Below are 19,477 nucleotides of genomic sequence, written 5' to 3'. Positions count from 1 at the left end.
TAAAACAACCACATCTTTTAATAGAAAGCAACAAACATGCAAATAGCAGGTATAGAAATTTATTTGAACCAATGTTTTCACTATAAGGTAAGTTATTTTAAAACACTGATCCAAGCTCCCATGTTTGCAAGTTAAGGGAAAATATTGCACTTCGCATTTTCTAGCACCCCTCATACACTGCAAAACATTTTAAAAATATTTTGCTTATTTTACTTGCACACTTTTGCAAGTCATGCACACATTCATTCAAAATCAAAACGTTAGGTTACTCAAAAGCAAAACCTTAAAATTGCACTAAAGCTTTGTAAGGAAAAATATAATTCATGACTTATACAAATTTCATGACGTCTAGGTGCTTTCAGAGAAGAGCCAATTACTCTTCATCTTCATTTTCATTCTCTTGGCCAGATCCTTCAGACCTGTCTCCTTCCAGCCGGTCTGTAAAATATGGGAGTAATTGTTAAATAACTGAAGCAATTTGAAAGCCATTGTTCCAATTCAGAAAACAAAATGACATTTTGTTCAACCACTGTCCAGGGTCTAGTGATGAATGAAGTAGAAATGCTTAAGGTATACTGAACATATATACTCCCTTTTACAAATATGATGGAAACACACTAGGGGAAAAAATATAAATAGCTGCTAAAAATTATGATTCAGATAATTTTCCACTTGTGACCAAGTGAAGATGCCCAGGCATCAGGATGGTGCCTGATGTCTCCACCACCTGGGGATCTTTGGATCTTGCCTGTTTTCACACACTGACAACACATCCTTTAGAAGTCTATCCATGATATTTTATCTGCACAATCAGAACGAATTTCAGGAACCAAAAAGTTGTATTGAAAAATACAACTTTTGAGCCGTCTGGCCCCAAAATGGCAACTAGTTGAAATGAAACACCTCACATAAGAAATCTAGTCAAAAGTGATTTCTGGTCTGTGACCGTAATAAATCAATTCATTCAGTAAAAAAGTGTCTGTAGAATTTTCCTACCTGCTCTTATATGGTTCAAAGATGCCAACATCCTTAGCATAAAAGAAGCTGGAACAGTGATTGTGTTTCTGGTTTCTTCCAACATTAATTCATTTCGAGTTATAACCTAGGGTAGAGGTAAAGAGGAAGTGAAATAGTCACTGAGCAAGAATTTAACAGAGCAGATTTAGAAAATAAGGCTTGTTGTGTATATTTATGTGCCACTATTATATGAGCATCTGGCATAAACACTGTATCAGTATTTACCAAAGACTTCTCTTTACCCAATATATGTTTCACTGGTGCACACAACTCTTTACCAATTTGAGGCTATTCACGATCAGTTCACTTCTGTAACAGAATTTACTACGTTTCGAGCCATGTTGCATGTACCATAGAATCTAGTTCCATGTTCCAAAAACAATGACACATCTCCCACTGTGAACTGGTCTTTTTATGGCAATACATCTATGAAATTATTGTTTTCTTCTAAGTTACAAATTGGTATTAGTGGTGCACAGAAAGTATTAACAAGCAACATCAATATTGTCAGGGAAGAAAATTCTGGAAAGAGGAGTGTTGCTGCAGAATATCATCTTACCTCGTCAGCAAGTTTCCGATTAAAAATTTTGGATTCTTCTAGCGGGGACCAGATTTTTATATCATAATCAATACCTGATGAGGCTAGAACTAAAACAATTTAATAATGTATTAAGTAGCCATTATTTTACATTTGCAAATACAAATAATATTTGGTAATTAGCACACTTTGTTGCAACCCCCCGCCTTGTCCCAATTTCTTATAAGGGTTTCACTTTTAAATTCACTCTTATGTTCCACTTAGAACTTCTATTGCCTAGGGAGCATTCACATGTGCATAATTTGCAACATGTAGGCAATGATCTGAAACAGACTATGAGGATAACTTTAAGACAAGATCTCTCATTAGTATCCACTTCACAAATTAGCTAAGGTCCTTCAGACTGCAAACTATGTAAAATAACCTATCATTTTGGTAGAACATGGATGAAGCCAAGTGTTTTCAAGGGCTTCCCTACAAGCTATGCATATGCCTGTAAATTATAGAGAGAAAAACAATCTTACTTGGGTCAAATGGATGTGGCTGCAGACAGTTCACCACGTGGTTATCTGCTTCCAGCAGCATTAAGTGCTCAGCAGTATGCCGATCCCAGATGAAGATATGGCCACAATCTGAACCACTCATAACAAAGTTAGAACCCCAAAAATTGGCTTCTTTTATCTGTATAGAAAAAAAAATTGGGGGGGGGGACAAAACATTTCATTATGGTTAGTATGCACAGCTGCGAGACATTCTAATTCACTTTCAAAGTTGTATACAGGCTGTATTCATACACAACACTAAACTATGGTTCAGTGTCATATGAACATGCCTCAGACTTCACAACTCCTCTCCTCTCCTCTCCTCTCCTTTCCTTTCCTGACATGGCTATGCGCAATTGCTTCCATCTTTAACAAACAGCAATTTAGCATTAAGTTTTAATGCAGGCAAACTGAAATAAGCCAACTTAAACTGTGGGTTGATTTATCTTAGCAAGGGCAGAACTGTGCCCATTACTTTTAAATAATGATGTTTTTTAAAAAATAATAAATAGTTTGTTTCAAATGATACTATCCATTTAAAAGGTGCCCCAAGGCCCTACATAGTACCTATAGCTAATATACGTACTACATACAATATATATACCTATACAATGTTTAAAGCATCTATTTAGAAGAGACCCTAAATAGAAAGGACTGTTGGTTTAGCTGGAAACATATTTCTATGTGATGTTATAGTGGACTCAATTAAGACTGCCGCTCCAAACACTCAAAGGCAGGAATACAGTTGCCTCAAAGGAAGTCTTTTGTCTCTGTTACCCTGAAGTGACCGATTACATTCTTGCCAAACTAAGAGACCTAGAAACAAAGTACAGTGGTACCTCGGGTTACAAACACTTCGGGTTACAAGCTCCACTAACCCAGAAGTAGTACCTCGGGTTGAGAACTTTTGCTCCAGGATGAGAATGGAAATTGCGTGCTGACGGCAGTGGGAGGCCCCATTAGCAAAACATGCCTCAAGTTACGAATGGTTTCGGGTTAAGAACGGACCTCTGGAACAAATTAAGTTCGTAACCCGAGGTACCACTGCACAAAACACCAACATAACAACAACATCTCCAAATTCTCTAAATGTGGCAGGGCAGCAACCTGACATAAATGCATAAGATTGCTGCCACTGACCTCAGGACTAGAACCTGGATCTGTTCCAGGCAGCAGGGGCAGACTGAAAATCCCTACCATTTTCAAAAGACCTTGGGGAACAAAAATAGTGGCAGTGGTGGTAATTGGGTAAACATAGCCTTCAGAGGCATGGCCTTTTTCTTTGAACTCCGCCAACACACCTTTTAAAGCTTCATGACTAAATAGCTTTCCACCTAACAAAAGTTTCAGAAGAAAGGTTAATAAGGGCTGCTGAATCAGCTTCCCTTTTATTTTTTGCGACATCATTAAAGAATCACTGCTGATTTTTATTCACAGCTGCACAGGGGCTGACTGCTGAGAAGCAGTACTGAAGACTGATCGCATTGATTGTGGTGGGGAGGGCTCAAGCCCTACAAACTTATTCCCAGAACTTGAATCACAGTTGATAATGTTGATTCTTCAGGTAGTGGAGTAAATGTCATGCTCCTTCTGAAGTAGTCACCTTTGGTCCCCACCCTGCACTCAGCTCTCACCTGTGGCTCCAAGAAGCTGTCAGCATGCAACAGCAGTCACACCTTGGGAACGGCTTCGACTGGTCACCTGAGGGTACCCTAGAAGAGGGTAGCCAATAGGTCTCTTGCACCCTCAGTGAGTTAGGGACCTCCCCTGCATGCAAAGACAGGCTCCAACTGATTGAGCAGATGAGACCAATAGTGGGTCTAATGGTAAAGAAGGCAGTTTCTGCATGTGCTGTAGAGGGAAGTGAGGGGAATATGGGGCCTGTCAGTCTGGGAAGGTAGCCCATCAAAGAGAAGGAAAACTCTGATCCTAAACCTCTGCTGCATTGTGAGATATCTTTGGGAAAAGAAAAGGCTAAGGAGAAAACCCTCCACAAATCCAGAGTGGTGTCCCTAAGACGGTTGGATGGCACCTTGTATGCCTTCCAGCAACTCCTGAAGCCAAGCTTATGCCAAATGTATTGCTTTCCTTTCCTTTGGACACCAGTGAAGCCAAGAGGGGGGTTCTGTTGTCTGGGCAGCCCAGGACACTGCCCAGCCTAACGCAACAGTTTGACATCACCGTTGGAGGCACACTCCATTGTTTCTCAAGACAGACAGATGCCAACAACAAGGTGCCTTCCTCCTCTGACAGATCCTTCCTAGCTCACCTAATCCATGAAAGAAGTTGGAGGGTCACTGGGCGCCCTCTGGTGGCTCACACTGCCAATAATGTCACATTTATTACTTGGCCCTCCTCAAGAATTATAGTCATTACTGAGAAAATTACATGTCGGGGGATATCACTGAACAAATAAATTGCAGTGAAAATCATCACAAAATCAATTGCAAGGAAACACCCGTGAGAAACACAGGGAAATGAAGCTTCACACACTCAAACAGTCCAGGGCACCAAGGGAACAGACAAGAGTCCTAGACACCATAAACACACAGCAATACAACACAGATTCAAAATACAAGCCTGAGATATGAAGAAGCAAAAAAGGAGAGAGAAAATATGTCTTAGGCAACTGCCCCCAGCAGGGGCAAAAATGTAACTTGCTACTTCAGGAAAACAGGGGCAAAATTGTCTGAGGTTTCTTCCGAGGCGATTCTGTTCCTGCCTTCGAGTGAATGAAGAAGCCAAACCCATGCAAGTCCATTATAACATCAGGGGAGAGAGTTACTTTTATTTTAAATTCAAAGTTATTTCATAATGTTGACCAGGCATACAGTGCTCCGGACTAAGACTTTGCAAAGGTTCTTGAGTAACCATAACTGTATTATGATGTGCATATATCTTAATTTTTATTATAAGCTCTCTTCTAATATAGGTTAGTATAACACATATTTAGAGCAAACCAAATTATAAATTTAGCAATAAACTATGTACCATTGTCCGGGAGTTTCGATGACCTTTGTAAACCATTTTTATTAAAGGCCGTCTAATATTCAGTGTTTCCAATTCCTCCATCTCTTTTCTCTCTTTCCTTCTTCTGAAGAGCTCCTGAATGCGAGCTACAGCAGATCGTCTATGGATTATGAACAGAAAGGCCATCATTGTCAGAAAGCTACATAATAACCTGGTTTGCAGTCCTGTTCAGAGTTTGGTTGTTTAGATCCCAATAACCTCAATGGGATTTAAACAGGCTAATTGTGCCTAGAGCGTTAAACCACTAGCCCATATAAAACAACCTTTGCCTTTTGATACATTATTAAACATTTGCTTTTACTCTCAAACAACAAAAAGAGGGAGGACAGCAGAGCTTGAGCATGCAAATGCAGCCTGTGCAAGTTTTCTTTTGAGTATTATACTCAGTGCCAATAATGAAGTTGAGGATTTTATAAGCACCACCAGCAGGTCGCCCATTGACAGCATTTGAAGCAGAAGCTGTCAATTAGCCAACAGATGCATTCAAGCAATATAATCATTTTAACATAAGAACACAATAATAGCCTGCTGGATCAGGCCAATGGCCCATCAAGTTAAGCATTCTGTACTCATACTGGCCAACCAGATGCCTATGGGAAACCAGCAAGCAGAACATGAGCACAAGAACAGTGTTCCCCTCCCATGGTTCACAGTAACTAGATATTATGTTAATCAACAAATCACGTAAGGCATGACACATGAAAAATACAATATGTGTTTAACAAAAGAGAACTACTTGGGCTTAGTTCTGCTGTATATTTTTACACGGCATTCATCTTTAATGAACACACTAAAGAGGTTAATAAACTTGTTAAACCTTTCACACAGCAATTACCTTTATTGGGGGGGGCACAACATACAACTAAAATTACTCTCCACTGTTACCCTCTCTATATGAAATCCAATAGATTTAAAACTTATATAGTAACCAGTACAAAAGGTGGTTAGATACCATACCAGTGAAGGAAGTAATCATAATTCTACATGGGATGGTAATTCTGAATTACCTCAATATTCTACCACCTACTGCTGTTCCTCTTATATATCTAGTGAAAGGAATAACAGCTGAAGTCATTCAGATAAAAATCATGTATATAATATTGCTAAGAAACTGTACAGTGCTCCATGTCCAATTTAACCATCCCCATTCACTCATGAAGCACGCTAAGTGACCTCGGGCAGCTACACAAACTCAGCCCAGCCTCACAAGGTTGTTGTGAAGATAAAATGGTGAAGACACCATAAGCACTGTGTCAAGCTCCTCAGAGAAAAAGCAAACAATTTTATATCAATTTTCTACTAGTCACTAAAAACAAATACAACCAGAATGTTTTCCAGGTCTCTGGAAGACAATCAAGCTCTGTTAAGTACAAGGAAAGAGACTTCTATGTGCATGAAAAAGTGACTAAGTGAACCTCTTTATATATGCCTGTTATGCAGACATGGCATATAAATAAAACACATGGGACCATGAACTCCTGCAGCACAATCTTATATATGTGTACTGAGAAGTAAGTCCTGCTGAGTCCACTGAAATTTAACCCCAGGTAAATGTGTATAGGATAGTTGCCTTCGGTATGAGAGTCCAGGTCATTGAAGGATCACACGATGTGCTACAATACATAGACAATTATGCAAATCCAACTGAAAATATAAAGAGACAACACACGGAGGTAGAATTTTAATATCCAAGTAGACCAAGTCAAATCCCGTGGTGAAATGAGGGCTAATCCTTCATGCCTATCATGAATGCATGTTGACAGCATAACTTTTAAGAGGTCTGAATGATTCTGCTGCATGATTTCCCATTTTTTACTTCAACAGAACTGTCTTTAGGAGGGGAGAGCGCACCACAATACTAACCTATGGCCTACTCCTCCACGAAACCGGGCTCCTGGTATCAGAACAGGGTCATCATCACTATCATCAGTTTCTTGGAAAGCAGAACTTCTCATAGATGATTCTTCATGAGAAGCAAGCCCTGAGGAATCTGGTTGGGATTGAGGTTCATGATTTGTATTATTTGAGTTGGCAGTGGACTCTGTACTTTGTTGACTCACACTTCCTTGCTCTTCTGTGTCTTTTCTTGATAAACCTTCACCTGGTGTCTGGCAGGTTATGTCAAGATGAGAATCATTTTCTAGTTCCATACTACTTTCCAGTTGGTCAGACACATCATTATCTGATAGAACAAACAATGGCATTTTATCAGTTACCACAATAAAAACATTTTGAATTATCTTTGACAACATTATTAAAACCTAAAGTAGAAAAAATAAATAGCTATAAGCTGCCCTGGAGATATAAGTATTTCAATGGTGCGGGGAGAAGAGAGCTTGAGTTTGCTTTAACAATTTACAGCTTTTGGGTAAAGTATGCATATGTTACCATTTTACATACCTGAATGTGGTGTTCCAACATTTTCACTTGTAGGTGTCAATTCTTCAACATTTGTACTTTCCCCATGTGAGTCTTCAGGAATTCCTGGAATTCAGTATTTAAATTATATAAATAGTGCAAATGGGCTACTAGCAATTTCTGAAATTAGCTATTATATACTGTTGTCACTATCATAAGCCTTCTAAAGTATTGTATAGCTTGCATGGAAAGTAATGAAAACTGACAAAAATGATGCACTGAAAAAATATTAAAAATATACAGTAAGTCAGGCACTGCTGCAATGTGTACTACTGAAAAAATAAACTGGCTTTCTGATTCCATCTATATCTCTAGCTGTAGATTCTACATACCGTATTTTTCGCTCTATAACACGCACCTGACCATAACACGCACATCGTTTTTAGAGGAGGAAAACAAGGGAAAAAACATTCTGAATGAAACAGTGGATGTATCATTTTTGTGCTTCATGCTGTGGCCACAGACATGTGATCTGATGGTGAATTTGGGCTGACCCAATGCAAAAATCCTGAGAATTCCTGTGCATCCATGGTTTGTAACCACGTTTTTGCACCATTGCAGCCCCAGGCAACAGTGGGTGCGTGATTTTTGGGGGGCAGGCTGTAGCCATGGACATGCTATGTGCTCTGATGGTGAATTTGGGCTGACCCAATGCAAAGATCCTGAGGATCCATGTGGATCCATGGTTTTTAACCACATTTTTGCACCATTGCAGCCCCAGGCAACAGTGGGTGCGTGATTTTTGGGGGGCAGGCTGTAGCCATGGACAAGCTATGTGATCTGATGGTGAATTTGGGGTGACCCAATGCCAAAATCCTGAGAATTCCTGTGCATCCATGGTTTGTAACCACGTTTTTGCACCATTGCAGCCCCAGGCAACAGTGGGTGCGTGATTTTTGGGGGGCAGGCTGTAGCCATGGACATGCTATGTGCTCTGATGGTGAATTTGGGCTGACCCAATGCAAAGATCCTGAGGATCCATGTGGATCCATGGTTTTTAACCACATTTTTGCACCATTGCAGCCCCAGGCAACAGTGGGTGCGTGATTTTTGGGGGGCAGGCTGTAGCCATGGACATGCTATGTGATCTGATGGTGAATTTGGGGTGACCCAATGCCAAAATCCTGAGAATTCCTGTGGATCCATGCTTTTTAACCACATTTTTGCACCATTGCAGCCCCAGGCAACAGTGGGTGCGTGATTTTTTTGGTGCAGGCTGTAGCCATGGACATGCTATGTGATCTGATGGTGAATTTGGGGTGACCCAATGCAAAGATCCTGAGGATCCATGCTTTGTAACCACATTTTAAGTGGGGAGCGAAGGAAAAACAAAGAAGGGACATTAGAGGGGTGTGCAGAGAAGCAGCTGGCTAAGAATGCAGGAGAGGGATTTAACGGGAGGGAGGAAAGAAAGGCAAAAGTTTCCCCCCACCCAAGCCAGCCATCTCTCTCTCTCTTTCTCTCTCTCTCCCTCCCTCCCTCTCTCTCCCTCCCTCCCTCCCTCCCTCCCCTCTCTCTCTCTCTCTCCCTCCCTCCCCCCTCTCCCTCCCCCCCTCTCTCTCCCTTCCCCCCTCTCTCTCCCTCTCCCCCAGCAGCAACGGAGCTTGCCTGGAGGGGAGGGGCTTTCCCTGCTCTTTGTTCCGTTTCAGCAAACACAGCAACGAAACAGAGGAGGCTGGGCAGTAAGACCCTGAGGCAGAATGCAGGAAAGCAGCCGCTTCCTCTTTTCAGGTTTCGCTTCTCCGTGCAGCGTGCAGCGCCGCGATTTGATTTTTGCATGATATTTCAGCTCCAGGGACCACACATTCGCTCTATAACACGCACAGACATTTCCCCTTCCTTTTTAGAAGAAAAAATCTGCGTGTTATAGAAGGAAAAATACGGTACTTATGTTAATCAAAATAGATTAGAATGTTTTGTGAATGAGTATTATTTATGTTCAACTGGAACAATAAAAGTGACTCAAGAATCACTTACTAATATCTAACATTCACAAGCTTATTAGAGATGACTCCATAATCTTTTGCAGCAACCCATTTTACAAGGCTTGTTTATTTTTGAGATTCTTTTATCTTACTAATATTGAATACTTATCATGGACATTAAGAATTTAACAATTCATATAACATATATATTCATATAAATAGTTTAATATTAGGTTAATTTTATATTTTAAATGATAACTGTATTGTTTTATGCAGGGCTCTGGATTTACAACATAATACTAAAGTCAATGTACAAAGAACTGTGAAACTTCTTTCATGAGCCTAATGGTGTGTTTGTGTTGTTTTTCTCAAACAGCAACCCCGACATGCCACACCGCACACTACTTCTGAAACTGAGCATAGTTTAAGTATCGTATTGTGATATGTGGGCTAGCAGAATCATCCTACAGAGCTCTGTGAATCACAGCATGGATGTTACACTTACCTCCTGTGCTCCGAACTCCCCAAAAATCAGATTGAAAACCTTGTTTTGTTCATAGTATATGTACAAATGTTTAATTTACTTAGATTTTTCATAGCTTTCCTCACCCATAGCCAAAGGAAATCCCAAAGTGATTTACAAAAGGATAAAAATACAAGCAATAACAATATATCCATAAAAATAGTACAAATAAACCAGGAGTGTAATGATTTGAAATAAAGTAAGCACAGGCATACAATGATATAAAGGTGGCTATTTAATCTTTCTCTTTTTCCAGATTTTTCTAAGGAGGTGATTAAGGCATGCTCTAAATCTGCTAAAGTGAAAGCCCTTGCTAGGGTAAAAAGCTTGAAAAACTATATTCAATTCCTGGCAAAGTTCTGCATTGAATATTCAGGTCAAACCCATAAATTTGACCAGTCAGATTTTGAAAAAAAAAAATGAAGACTGAGACTAAACAATTCTTTGACTTAAAGGCCAAGACTTTGACCGCTAGGATGTATGAATGGAAAGCATACAAAGCTTGTATTAGAGGCTGAATTATAGCATGTGCATCACATAAAAACCTTAGAAATAGTTAAGGGGGGAAAATGAAAGAGGAATTAAAAGATTTGTGGCCATTAATAGTTAATAACTCAACTGATAATCTGCGTAGTAAAATAAGAAAGAAATTTGAGCTATGTAATACATTATCAAAACAAGTAGATATAATGCTTATGTATATGGGACAAAAAGTATTGGGAAACAGGTGAAAGGGGGGTAGAATTCTAGCAAATTGATTTAAGCAAAAGAAAGAAAGGTTAATAGTCTCACAAATTAGAAGTGAATTAGATGACGTGTATATAGCTCCAACAGAAAGAGGTATATTGGAAGAGGTGATGGAGAAGGTTTTTTTAAAAAAATAAAATTACCTGGTTCAGAATCTATGCAAAAACAATTATTAATGTCCCTAATATCAGAAACTGAGATTATGTTTGAGAATAATCTCAAACATGGAAAACAGTAAAGCACCAAGCCTAGACAGATTCCTAGTGGAATGGTACAAAACATACATTGATCTCTAGGCACCTAGGTTATTTCAATTATATGATGATATATTCAGAGAAGGAATTAGCTCAACATTATTGAGCTAATCAGGCATACCATATTTTTCGCCCCATAGGACGCTCCGTCCCATAGGACACACCTAGTTTTTTGGGGGGGAAATAAAGAAAAAAAAATTATTTCCCACCCAGGCACTTGTGGGGCCGGTGCGCACGGACCCCTCTCGCTCTCCAGGCTTCAGCGAAAGCCTGCATTCGCCCCATAGGACGCACAGACATTTCCCCTTCATTTTTGGAGGGGGAAAAGTGTGTCCTATAGGGCGAAAAATACGGTACATTACTGTTATTCCAAAGCACCAACCAATGCCCAATTTCTCTGATTAATATTGATACAAACATTTTAATGGCAATATTGGCAAGTAGGCTGCAAACAGTAATACCAACTATTATTAAAAATGACCAAATAGGCTCTAAAAAGAGAAGACAAGCCACAGATAATATCAGGCTGGTTGTGGATTTGATAAACTTAAACAGGAACAAGAATGATATAGCTATATCATCTCTTGACAAATTGATAGAAGATATGTGCAAACTTGCAGCACATGAACAAATCACATATAAATGTAGACTTGCCATGGACAAATTTAACAATATTTGGAATTCATTTCTATAAACACTGCATTAGGTTAAATGTAGGTTAACTACAATAACAAATCTTGTAATGTTTATAAGTTCTCTTTTAGTTTTTGGTTTTTTGTATATAGGTGTTATTCGCCCCCTCCCCCACTTTCCATTTTCTCCCCCCGGTTTTTCAAGTTTTATTTTATCCTGTGCCCTTACAATTATATACACATTACTTTTTATCTTTCAAAAAAGTGTATGTATATGTGTGTATATATGGTGGCTGTATCATTGCTATAAAGGCAACAAATTCACATCTTACTTGATTCTGAACTCTCTAATATTGGTGTCTCTGAACTCTGAGTTCTCAGGGATTCTTCCTGACCTTCAGGTTTGCTGTAATTTCCACTCCCTCTGGAACTTGAAGCTGTACTGCTCCTAGCAACAAGAACATTCAACAGACGCATGTATTTATTTTAGATATTTATAGCCTGCCCTTCAAATATATTCCCAGAATAAAAACCATTTACTCGTATTATTGAAGTATGAGCTAGTTAAATAATATTATAAAATAAGGAAATATATATTGCTATGGAGATATGGGAAATACTCTGTAATAAGCACCATAAAATTTTACTAAAGACAGCAGTCAGAAAGAACTGTTATATGGTAATGACAAGATGGTATATTAACCCTGTTATAATAATAGTAATAGTAAGAAGAACTACCCAAAAAAATACTGACAGCGTGAAAAGGAAGCAAACTTCTTTTGCTGAGAATGTTGCAGAGAAAAATTTACTGGAGACTTATTAAGAAGATTACAGAAAGCATATTACGATATGCAATCCCTCTAGATCCTCTTTATTACCTTTAAAATTATATGGATGTGTTTATTTCTAAAGGACATTAAAAACTAGCATCTTGAATGGCTATGGCTGTTAGAGTATTATATGGAAAAAACTGGAGGTTGTATACAATATGCTTCATGAAGGAATGACAATAAAATATGGACATGGAAAAACTAACAACGAAAAGCAAAGATAAGAAACCATTAATTGAAATAGTTTGTGCTTTACATTGAGTATTGTAGAAGCAGTACAATATATCTAAATATACAATATTGATTTTCATCAATTTAGTTTGATATTTTATATACCATTAATTATAATATAGGAAATCTAAATATGTATGTAATCTATGCTGCTTTAAGATGTCTTCCCCATACATATACACACACACACACACACACACACACACACACACAAACACACACACTCTTTCAATTCTCATTTGGAAAAAGCTGCTTGTAATTTTCATTGTAGTTCAGAAATAACAAGAGTTCGTGTATACATACTAGTACTGAAGCAATTATAAATATCTATAACCAAAATAGTGTTTCTTTTTGCTCTGTAACAAAATATTGTATTGATTATTACTGCTGTGTGGGTCATGACCATTATACTATCTGGTGCATAATGCTTTCTTCTTCATATACTATGCTATAAAAACTGGATACCCACTTGGGTAACTGTAATACTTGGGGCTGCCCTTGAAGATTACCTGGAAGCTGCAGCTACTATAGATTGCTGCTTGCTAGGCTGTTGAGTGGAATAGCTCACTGGAGCCATGTAACTGTCCTGACTTGACAGTACCACTCTCTCAATGTCTTCCTGCACAGGCATTAAGCCCTTCCAGGGATGCCCTGCTCAGCACCTCACGTTTGGAAATTATGCAATGACACAGGAGAGCACCTTCTCTGCAGTGGTTCTCCGACTATGGAACTCCCTCCCTCTGAGGTCCATGTGGTGCCAACTTAAGATCAATTTTACCACCAGGTTAACACTTTGCTATTTTTCAGGCATATTTGAATTCTCAACTCTGCTCTGTTATAATAATAGAATAAGCTGCTCTCTGTGTTTTAATATTGTTATTTATTGTTTCACCTGCTTTTGTTTTATTACTGCAATTATCGTACCCCACTCTGCTAAATTTGATATTCAATTCATATAGTAAGACTGAAAAGTGTTTTATGTGTAATCCCAGGGGTGGAAATGATCTCTAGTACGATTTACTATCCCAGTAAATGTAATGAAATAATGCTTGAAAGACTTTTCAAAATGATTTTAAAATACTGAAAGCACCATGTAAAGCTTGGGTGTATGAAATAAATGTATTTTTCATACAATTCCTAAAACTTGCATCTAGCCTAACACAATATTCCTCTGGTCTAACTCAGCACTTTTTCTGAATGAAGTTATTCTGGCAGTGTAGCATATAAAAGCTATTAAATGAAAAAGTTCAAGTGTGAGATCTAATGTTAACCATAGAGTAAACCAAAATACAACTTAAATCCATTGGGCAGTATCCAGTGTTGAGCAAGCAGACTTCACATCACCTTCCTTCCCTCCCCACATGGCCCCTTAAACTCCCCCATCTTCTCTAGAAGGTCCTCCACCATTCCAGAACAGATTTGTGCAGTGAAGACAAGGAAGGCAAAGTCCCACCACAAGTGGAAGTCTGTTCTGCTTGCACATGGACAGTATTGAATACAGCCCATTGATTTCAATGGCCCATTGATCACCCCAAAATGCTACAACTGAAGTCATAGCTAAAATTGGGAAAAGTAGTGCAATCTTACCATTCATCAGTGAAGTCTAATTTTATTGTGCTTGTAGTTGTTCCTTCTGTACTATAATGTAAACTTAAAACAGGTTCACTTGTTCCAGGATGTGGACTTGCCTTTTCATCATCTGAAAACAAAGTGTTAGTAAGTGTGAACATACCACATATGTAAAGATATCATAATTCTGAGGGCAATTCTGTTTATTTTAGTAATAGCTTCATTAAAAGTAGAGCTTCGGAGCTTGTTCAAAGTTAAACGCTTACGTATTAGGTATGATCACCTTGTAACTCATGGGGAAAAGTCCAAACACAACAGCAATAAGGTGAAGTGGAAAACAAAGATTTAGAAATATATGTAACATTTCTGCTGAATCAAAGTTATGCCATCTACGCAGAGCCTTATCTATTGTAAATGACTAATGTCTAAATATTACAAATCAGTAATGTTTCCAGTAAATGTGTTTAACCATTTTCAACCAGAATCCTGAACAAGAACTGCAAATTAGCTGAATATCCAAAGAAGGAAAAACTTTTTTTTTTAGCTGCTCCATGGGATGGTACTAGGTATAATGGATAATTAAAAATTCTTCTTTGAAAGTTGGGTTTGGTACGTTTCTGGAAATAGTTTCTATTCAAAGTATAAAAAATATGAATGTTTTCTGAAAGACAGCTGCAGCAAACAAAACTTTTTTTTAAAGGAACAGCATGTCTTAGGACCAGGTATGTGAAATACATGTGACTGCCTTTTCATTAAAACTGTCATTGGAGGCCCTGCTCTATATGCTAATCATGTGGCAATTGTGGAAATTATATTTTCATATGTAGTGCCCCTATTGTGAAATACTCTCCCCAGGAGGCTCATCTGGTTCTTTTACTTTCATGTCTTTCTGACATTTTTATTTTTTCAAATCTTTTAAAATAGCTTCCTATGATGTTGCTGTTTTCACTGTTACTGCTGCTTCATTGGATTTTAGAAATGTTAAATTAGTTTTAATATATTGGTACTTGCCACCTAGGATATATTAATTAGTTTGAACTGAAGATGCAGGATATAAATTATATAAAACAAAAAGATCTTGTGCTACCTATTATATGTGTTTTTATTATATTATATATAATATTTTTGCTTGGTGCCTAAAGATAAGTAACAAAAACATTCCTCTTCTGCCAGACCCTAATTACAAATCTATGGAGTTATTGTTTTTGTTTGTTACTATGTTACATATTTTTGTCTTTTTATATTGTAAACCACCCTGTGATCCTCAAATAAAGAGAGGTATAGAAATCCAATAAATACTAATTATAATTATTACTATAAAACTTTTTAGGCAAACCAGAGAGGAATTGATGAAAATGAGGCAAGGAAGGAAGGGATTTCCAAATAGGAAGTGAAATCAAGATGGAAATGGAAATGGGATAGGACTCTGGAACATGACATTTTCTCTCCTATGAACTCTTGCTGGTAAAAAACCCTTCAATAATACACTTCTAGTTTGGCCCTGAGTGCTTTGGTAACCTTGCCATCTATTGCTCTTTAATTAGAAATTGTTGCTGCTGTCAGGCTCCACCCTGTATTTCTGCACCTTGCTGCCTGCCTGAACAACCTGCCTGTGCCTTTGTCTCTCTATGAAGTCTTAAAACATTAGATTTCAGCACAATGTTCCCACTCTTTTAATTGCTTAATTTTGCTGGTTCTTATAACTAGAAAACACAACAAAGGTTTTCCTATAACTGCGTCATTCAGCCTTGTGTAATTTTGAATAACCAAACAAGCATTTTTTTTTAACAAGAGTTTTGTAGCACTACCGAAGGCATCACTATTCAGTAGTAAATTCAATGGAACTTAATCTCATGTAAGTGTGTAAACTTAAAACATTCTTAACAACCTTTACATGAATAATAGCAGAAGCATAGACTCTGTTTTCATTTTCTTATTAGTAAGATTGTTAGTAACAGTGTGTTATTACCTTTCAGTTTTCCCTGAGGAAAAACAGATTTTTAAAGCTCAAGAGCAATTGGGGACAAATTAAAAACCTATTTTCAATAAGGAGTTTTCTTCTCTGGTGCAAGATAAGCAAAAATGATGAAAAGGCCAAAAAATGGGGGGGTGCACAGGAGAAAAATATGTAGGGTGGAAGATGGTTGACTACAGATGCCTGAACTTATATAGTACATAATATTACAAACAAGACACCAGAAGCAATCACAACCAACTCCTGAAACATATATAACATAGCTGAAAGTTTTAGTGATCACACACAAACACACACACACAGTAACTATCACTGGACAACACAACCCAATCTATAATTTTAGGACGTGCAGCTCTGCAAAGAAAGGAAGCCTCTTCTGTCTTAGTAAAGCTCCTGACATGATGCCAATAGAAGACTTGAGGTTGCCACACAGAACCCAGTCTTGTTGGTATCATTGCTCGAAGGCAATTCTCTAAGCTGGGCTTTATCTTCTGCACCAATACAGTCGTATCTTGGTTTTCGAACAGCTTAGTTCTCAAACGTTTTGGCTCCTGAACATTGCAAACCTAGAATTTACTGTTCCGGTTTGCGAACTGTTTTTGGAAGCCGAACGTCCAACGGGGCTTATGGGGCTTCCAATTGACTGCAGAAGCTTCCTGCAGCCAATCAGAAGCTGCGCTTTGGTTTCAAAACATTTTGGAAGTTGAACGGACTTCCAGAATGGATTCCATTTGACTTCCAAGGTATGACTGTACATTGTAATGTAATTGGAAGTAGTTTTGCAATGGTAGCTCTGGTCCACTGCTTGTGATTTGCACCAGAAGCTTTGTCTCTCTTTTTGCAAAACCATGTCCTATAAGACCAAAAGTACTGAGCACAGGTGCCAGCTCCTGGGGCCCTGGGTGCCTGAGCACCCAAAAAATTCCCCATGAAGGGGCCAGGCACCCACAAATTTCCATGCCAGGGCCATGCATGCTGCATGGCATCCACAGCCCCGGGCACCAATGGTCATGGGGCCAAGTTGGCACTCCTGGTACCGAGTACATGTAAGTGATGGTGAGTATATACCGTTCACAGAATTGCAATGCAGTGTAACATAAGTTGCATTGCTACCTTATCAATCTGCAAGTCAGCAAAACCTGCATAGTTGCAACTTGCACTAATCAGCTCCCAAATCTATAGAGAGAAAACTGATGACTGTACTTCCATTTCCAAAATCATAGGATCCAAGTATGAATTACTCTAATCAAACATCTCCAAAATGTATCTATATTTCTTCTACAATAGGACATCGCACAAGTAATCCAATCTCAGGTAGACCAGTGATTTGAGAGAGAAAATGTGATTTACAATCAGTTTTAGTCAAATATATTAAATTCACCTCAACTACAAACCTGTATAAGTGAGGGAGTGATAAAGTTAAGATCACACATACAAAGAACTGAGAACAAATTATTCAAAATAATTCCAATGTAAGGCAATAAAGCAGCAATCCTGTATGAACTTTCAGGGAAGCCAATCCCCCAGAATTCAATGTGTCTTACTTCTGAGTACATACACTTGAAAACATATCACCTAACTACTTGCATATATTCCTAGTGTGTAGGTATAAGGCTCAGTGGGGTGTGCAGCAAGCTTTAAGATCACAAATGTTTCACCATCAAGCCTAAATGTGTTAAAATCTTTCAGCTACATAAAAATTTACACATGTTGCATATAAATCTACATAATCTGCCCATAGCCATTTTGTAGCACACAGTTGCATGAAGTGGGTCTACTTATGATAATTTCAAGCATTTAGCCTTTTAAACTTCAGCTTCTACATATGGTATAAGACAGGAAGAGCCAAAACTTGTTTCTACACATATAAAATCTACATGCAGAGGCAGAGTATGAACCAGATCTCTTTGTTTTTGATGTGAACGTTTATAAAGATCAAGTGGAGTTTTACTTCTCAAGTTCATTACAAACAATTATGCCTCATGATCCCTTAATGTGTCTATTTAAAATGTTTACCACCAGCTACTAAAAAAAGTAGAAATTATGAGGAACAGAACAGAGAAACTTCCCTTTGCCATGCATCAGCATTTTAACAGTTTACCAATTAGCAAGTATTGTGGCAATGCAGTTTGACTGGGGGAAGCATAACTTTGATCAGGAATATGGTTGATACCCCTCAAAATGGAAGTCACCCTGTTCTACAATGATGTCATCTATCCTAAACTGAGGTATGTGTCACAGCCAAGGGTAACAGGAAGCCAAGATGCATCATTCCCACACATAAATATGGCAAAATTATTTTCAGCTAAGGTCATTTTAGCACCCAAAGCAAAATTCAAAAAGGCCCAAACAAGAGTCTATAGAAATTAAAATAACTTCATCTGAAAAGGGGCCTCTTTCTCCTAGCTGATGTGAAAGAGCTGCTTAAAATGCCACTTCATTTCAGGTTTGTGAGGAGGACAAAGCATGGGATTTGAAACCAAAGTTAAACATTGGTGAGTGCTAGGGTTAGTTTTCTTTCAGTGCATCAGGCTGGAATGGGAAGCCCTTAACTCTACAACTTTGCATAGTGAAGCAGTCGATCTTATGGATCAGATATTATTCAAACAGGAACTATACTTAACAAAATTGTTACAGAAGTAAGGAGATATTCAGCCAAGTATTAGTTACTTTGGAGCACTGTGATGAATGAACACCACCAAATGCCAAGAACACGCAAGAAGCAACTGCATTCACTCTCTTGTTCTTGAGGGGAAGCATCTCAGCAAACAATAGCAGCACAAACTATGTAACTACACCAGCTGCTTAATAAACCTTGACAAATGACAACCTGTAGGCTGAGGGTCCTGTGGGGATCCCTTAGGGGAAGACTGATCAGAGCTGGAGGACTGTTGTGCTGAACCCTCAGCTAGCTCTCGCTGTCTCTGCTGTTCAGCCTTCTTAAGCCTCAGCCGCTGCAGGCCCCTACGGAGTATAGCTAACTCAGGCGCCATTAATTCTGACAGACAGGAAAAAAAGGGTGTAAAAAGAAACAGGCATAGAACATAGGATAAAAAGAACATAAAGACTAAAGAGCGAGGTAATAGATATTGAGTAGAGAAATAAAAGTAGCAAACGTTTTGTTTAAAAGCAAACTACTAATATTCAGAAGGAAAATAAAATGTGTTTTATTGGTTATTTCCTTCCTAAATTATAGGAATTATGAAGCTCATTATTCATGCTTCATTGTCTCCAACTATTACCCAA

At 38.4% G+C, this 19,477-nt stretch overlaps 1 protein-coding gene across 7 annotated transcripts in view; it reads right to left on the bottom strand.

Annotated features, from left to right (window-relative positions):
- Nucleotides 1–19,477, bottom strand: part of DCAF6 (DDB1 and CUL4 associated factor 6) — a 47,687-nt gene continuing 28,210 nt past the window's right edge. For 5 of the 7 annotated variants that reach the window (XM_083736371.1, XM_083736367.1, XM_083736366.1 and 2 more), the window contains 10 exons: nt 19,062–19,229; nt 14,275–14,386; nt 11,959–12,074; nt 7,528–7,611; nt 6,991–7,309; nt 5,089–5,227; nt 2,080–2,236; nt 1,577–1,665; nt 997–1,102; nt 1–438 (listed from right to left, as the gene is read on the bottom strand). In XM_083736371.1, the coding sequence (XP_083592497.1) occupies nt 374–438; nt 997–1,102; nt 1,577–1,665; nt 2,080–2,236; nt 5,089–5,227; nt 6,991–7,309; nt 7,528–7,611; nt 11,959–12,074; nt 14,275–14,386; nt 19,062–19,229 (1,355 nt within the window). In that variant the 3' untranslated portion in view covers nt 1–373. The remainder of the gene's footprint in view (nt 439–996; nt 1,103–1,576; nt 1,666–2,079; nt 2,237–5,088; nt 5,228–6,990; nt 7,310–7,527; nt 7,612–11,958; nt 12,075–14,274; nt 14,387–19,061; nt 19,230–19,477) is intronic. The other 2 variants (XM_083736368.1, XM_083736369.1) reach the window with 1 other exon arrangement.

This window comes from Podarcis gaigeae, assembly GCF_964106915.1.
Source record: "Podarcis gaigeae genome assembly, chromosome: 4".
Classification (NCBI taxonomy): domain Eukaryota; kingdom Metazoa; phylum Chordata; class Lepidosauria; order Squamata; family Lacertidae; genus Podarcis; species Podarcis gaigeae.
Note: the sequence above shows the minus strand (reverse complement) of the source record. Positions and strands in the feature narration are given on the sequence as shown.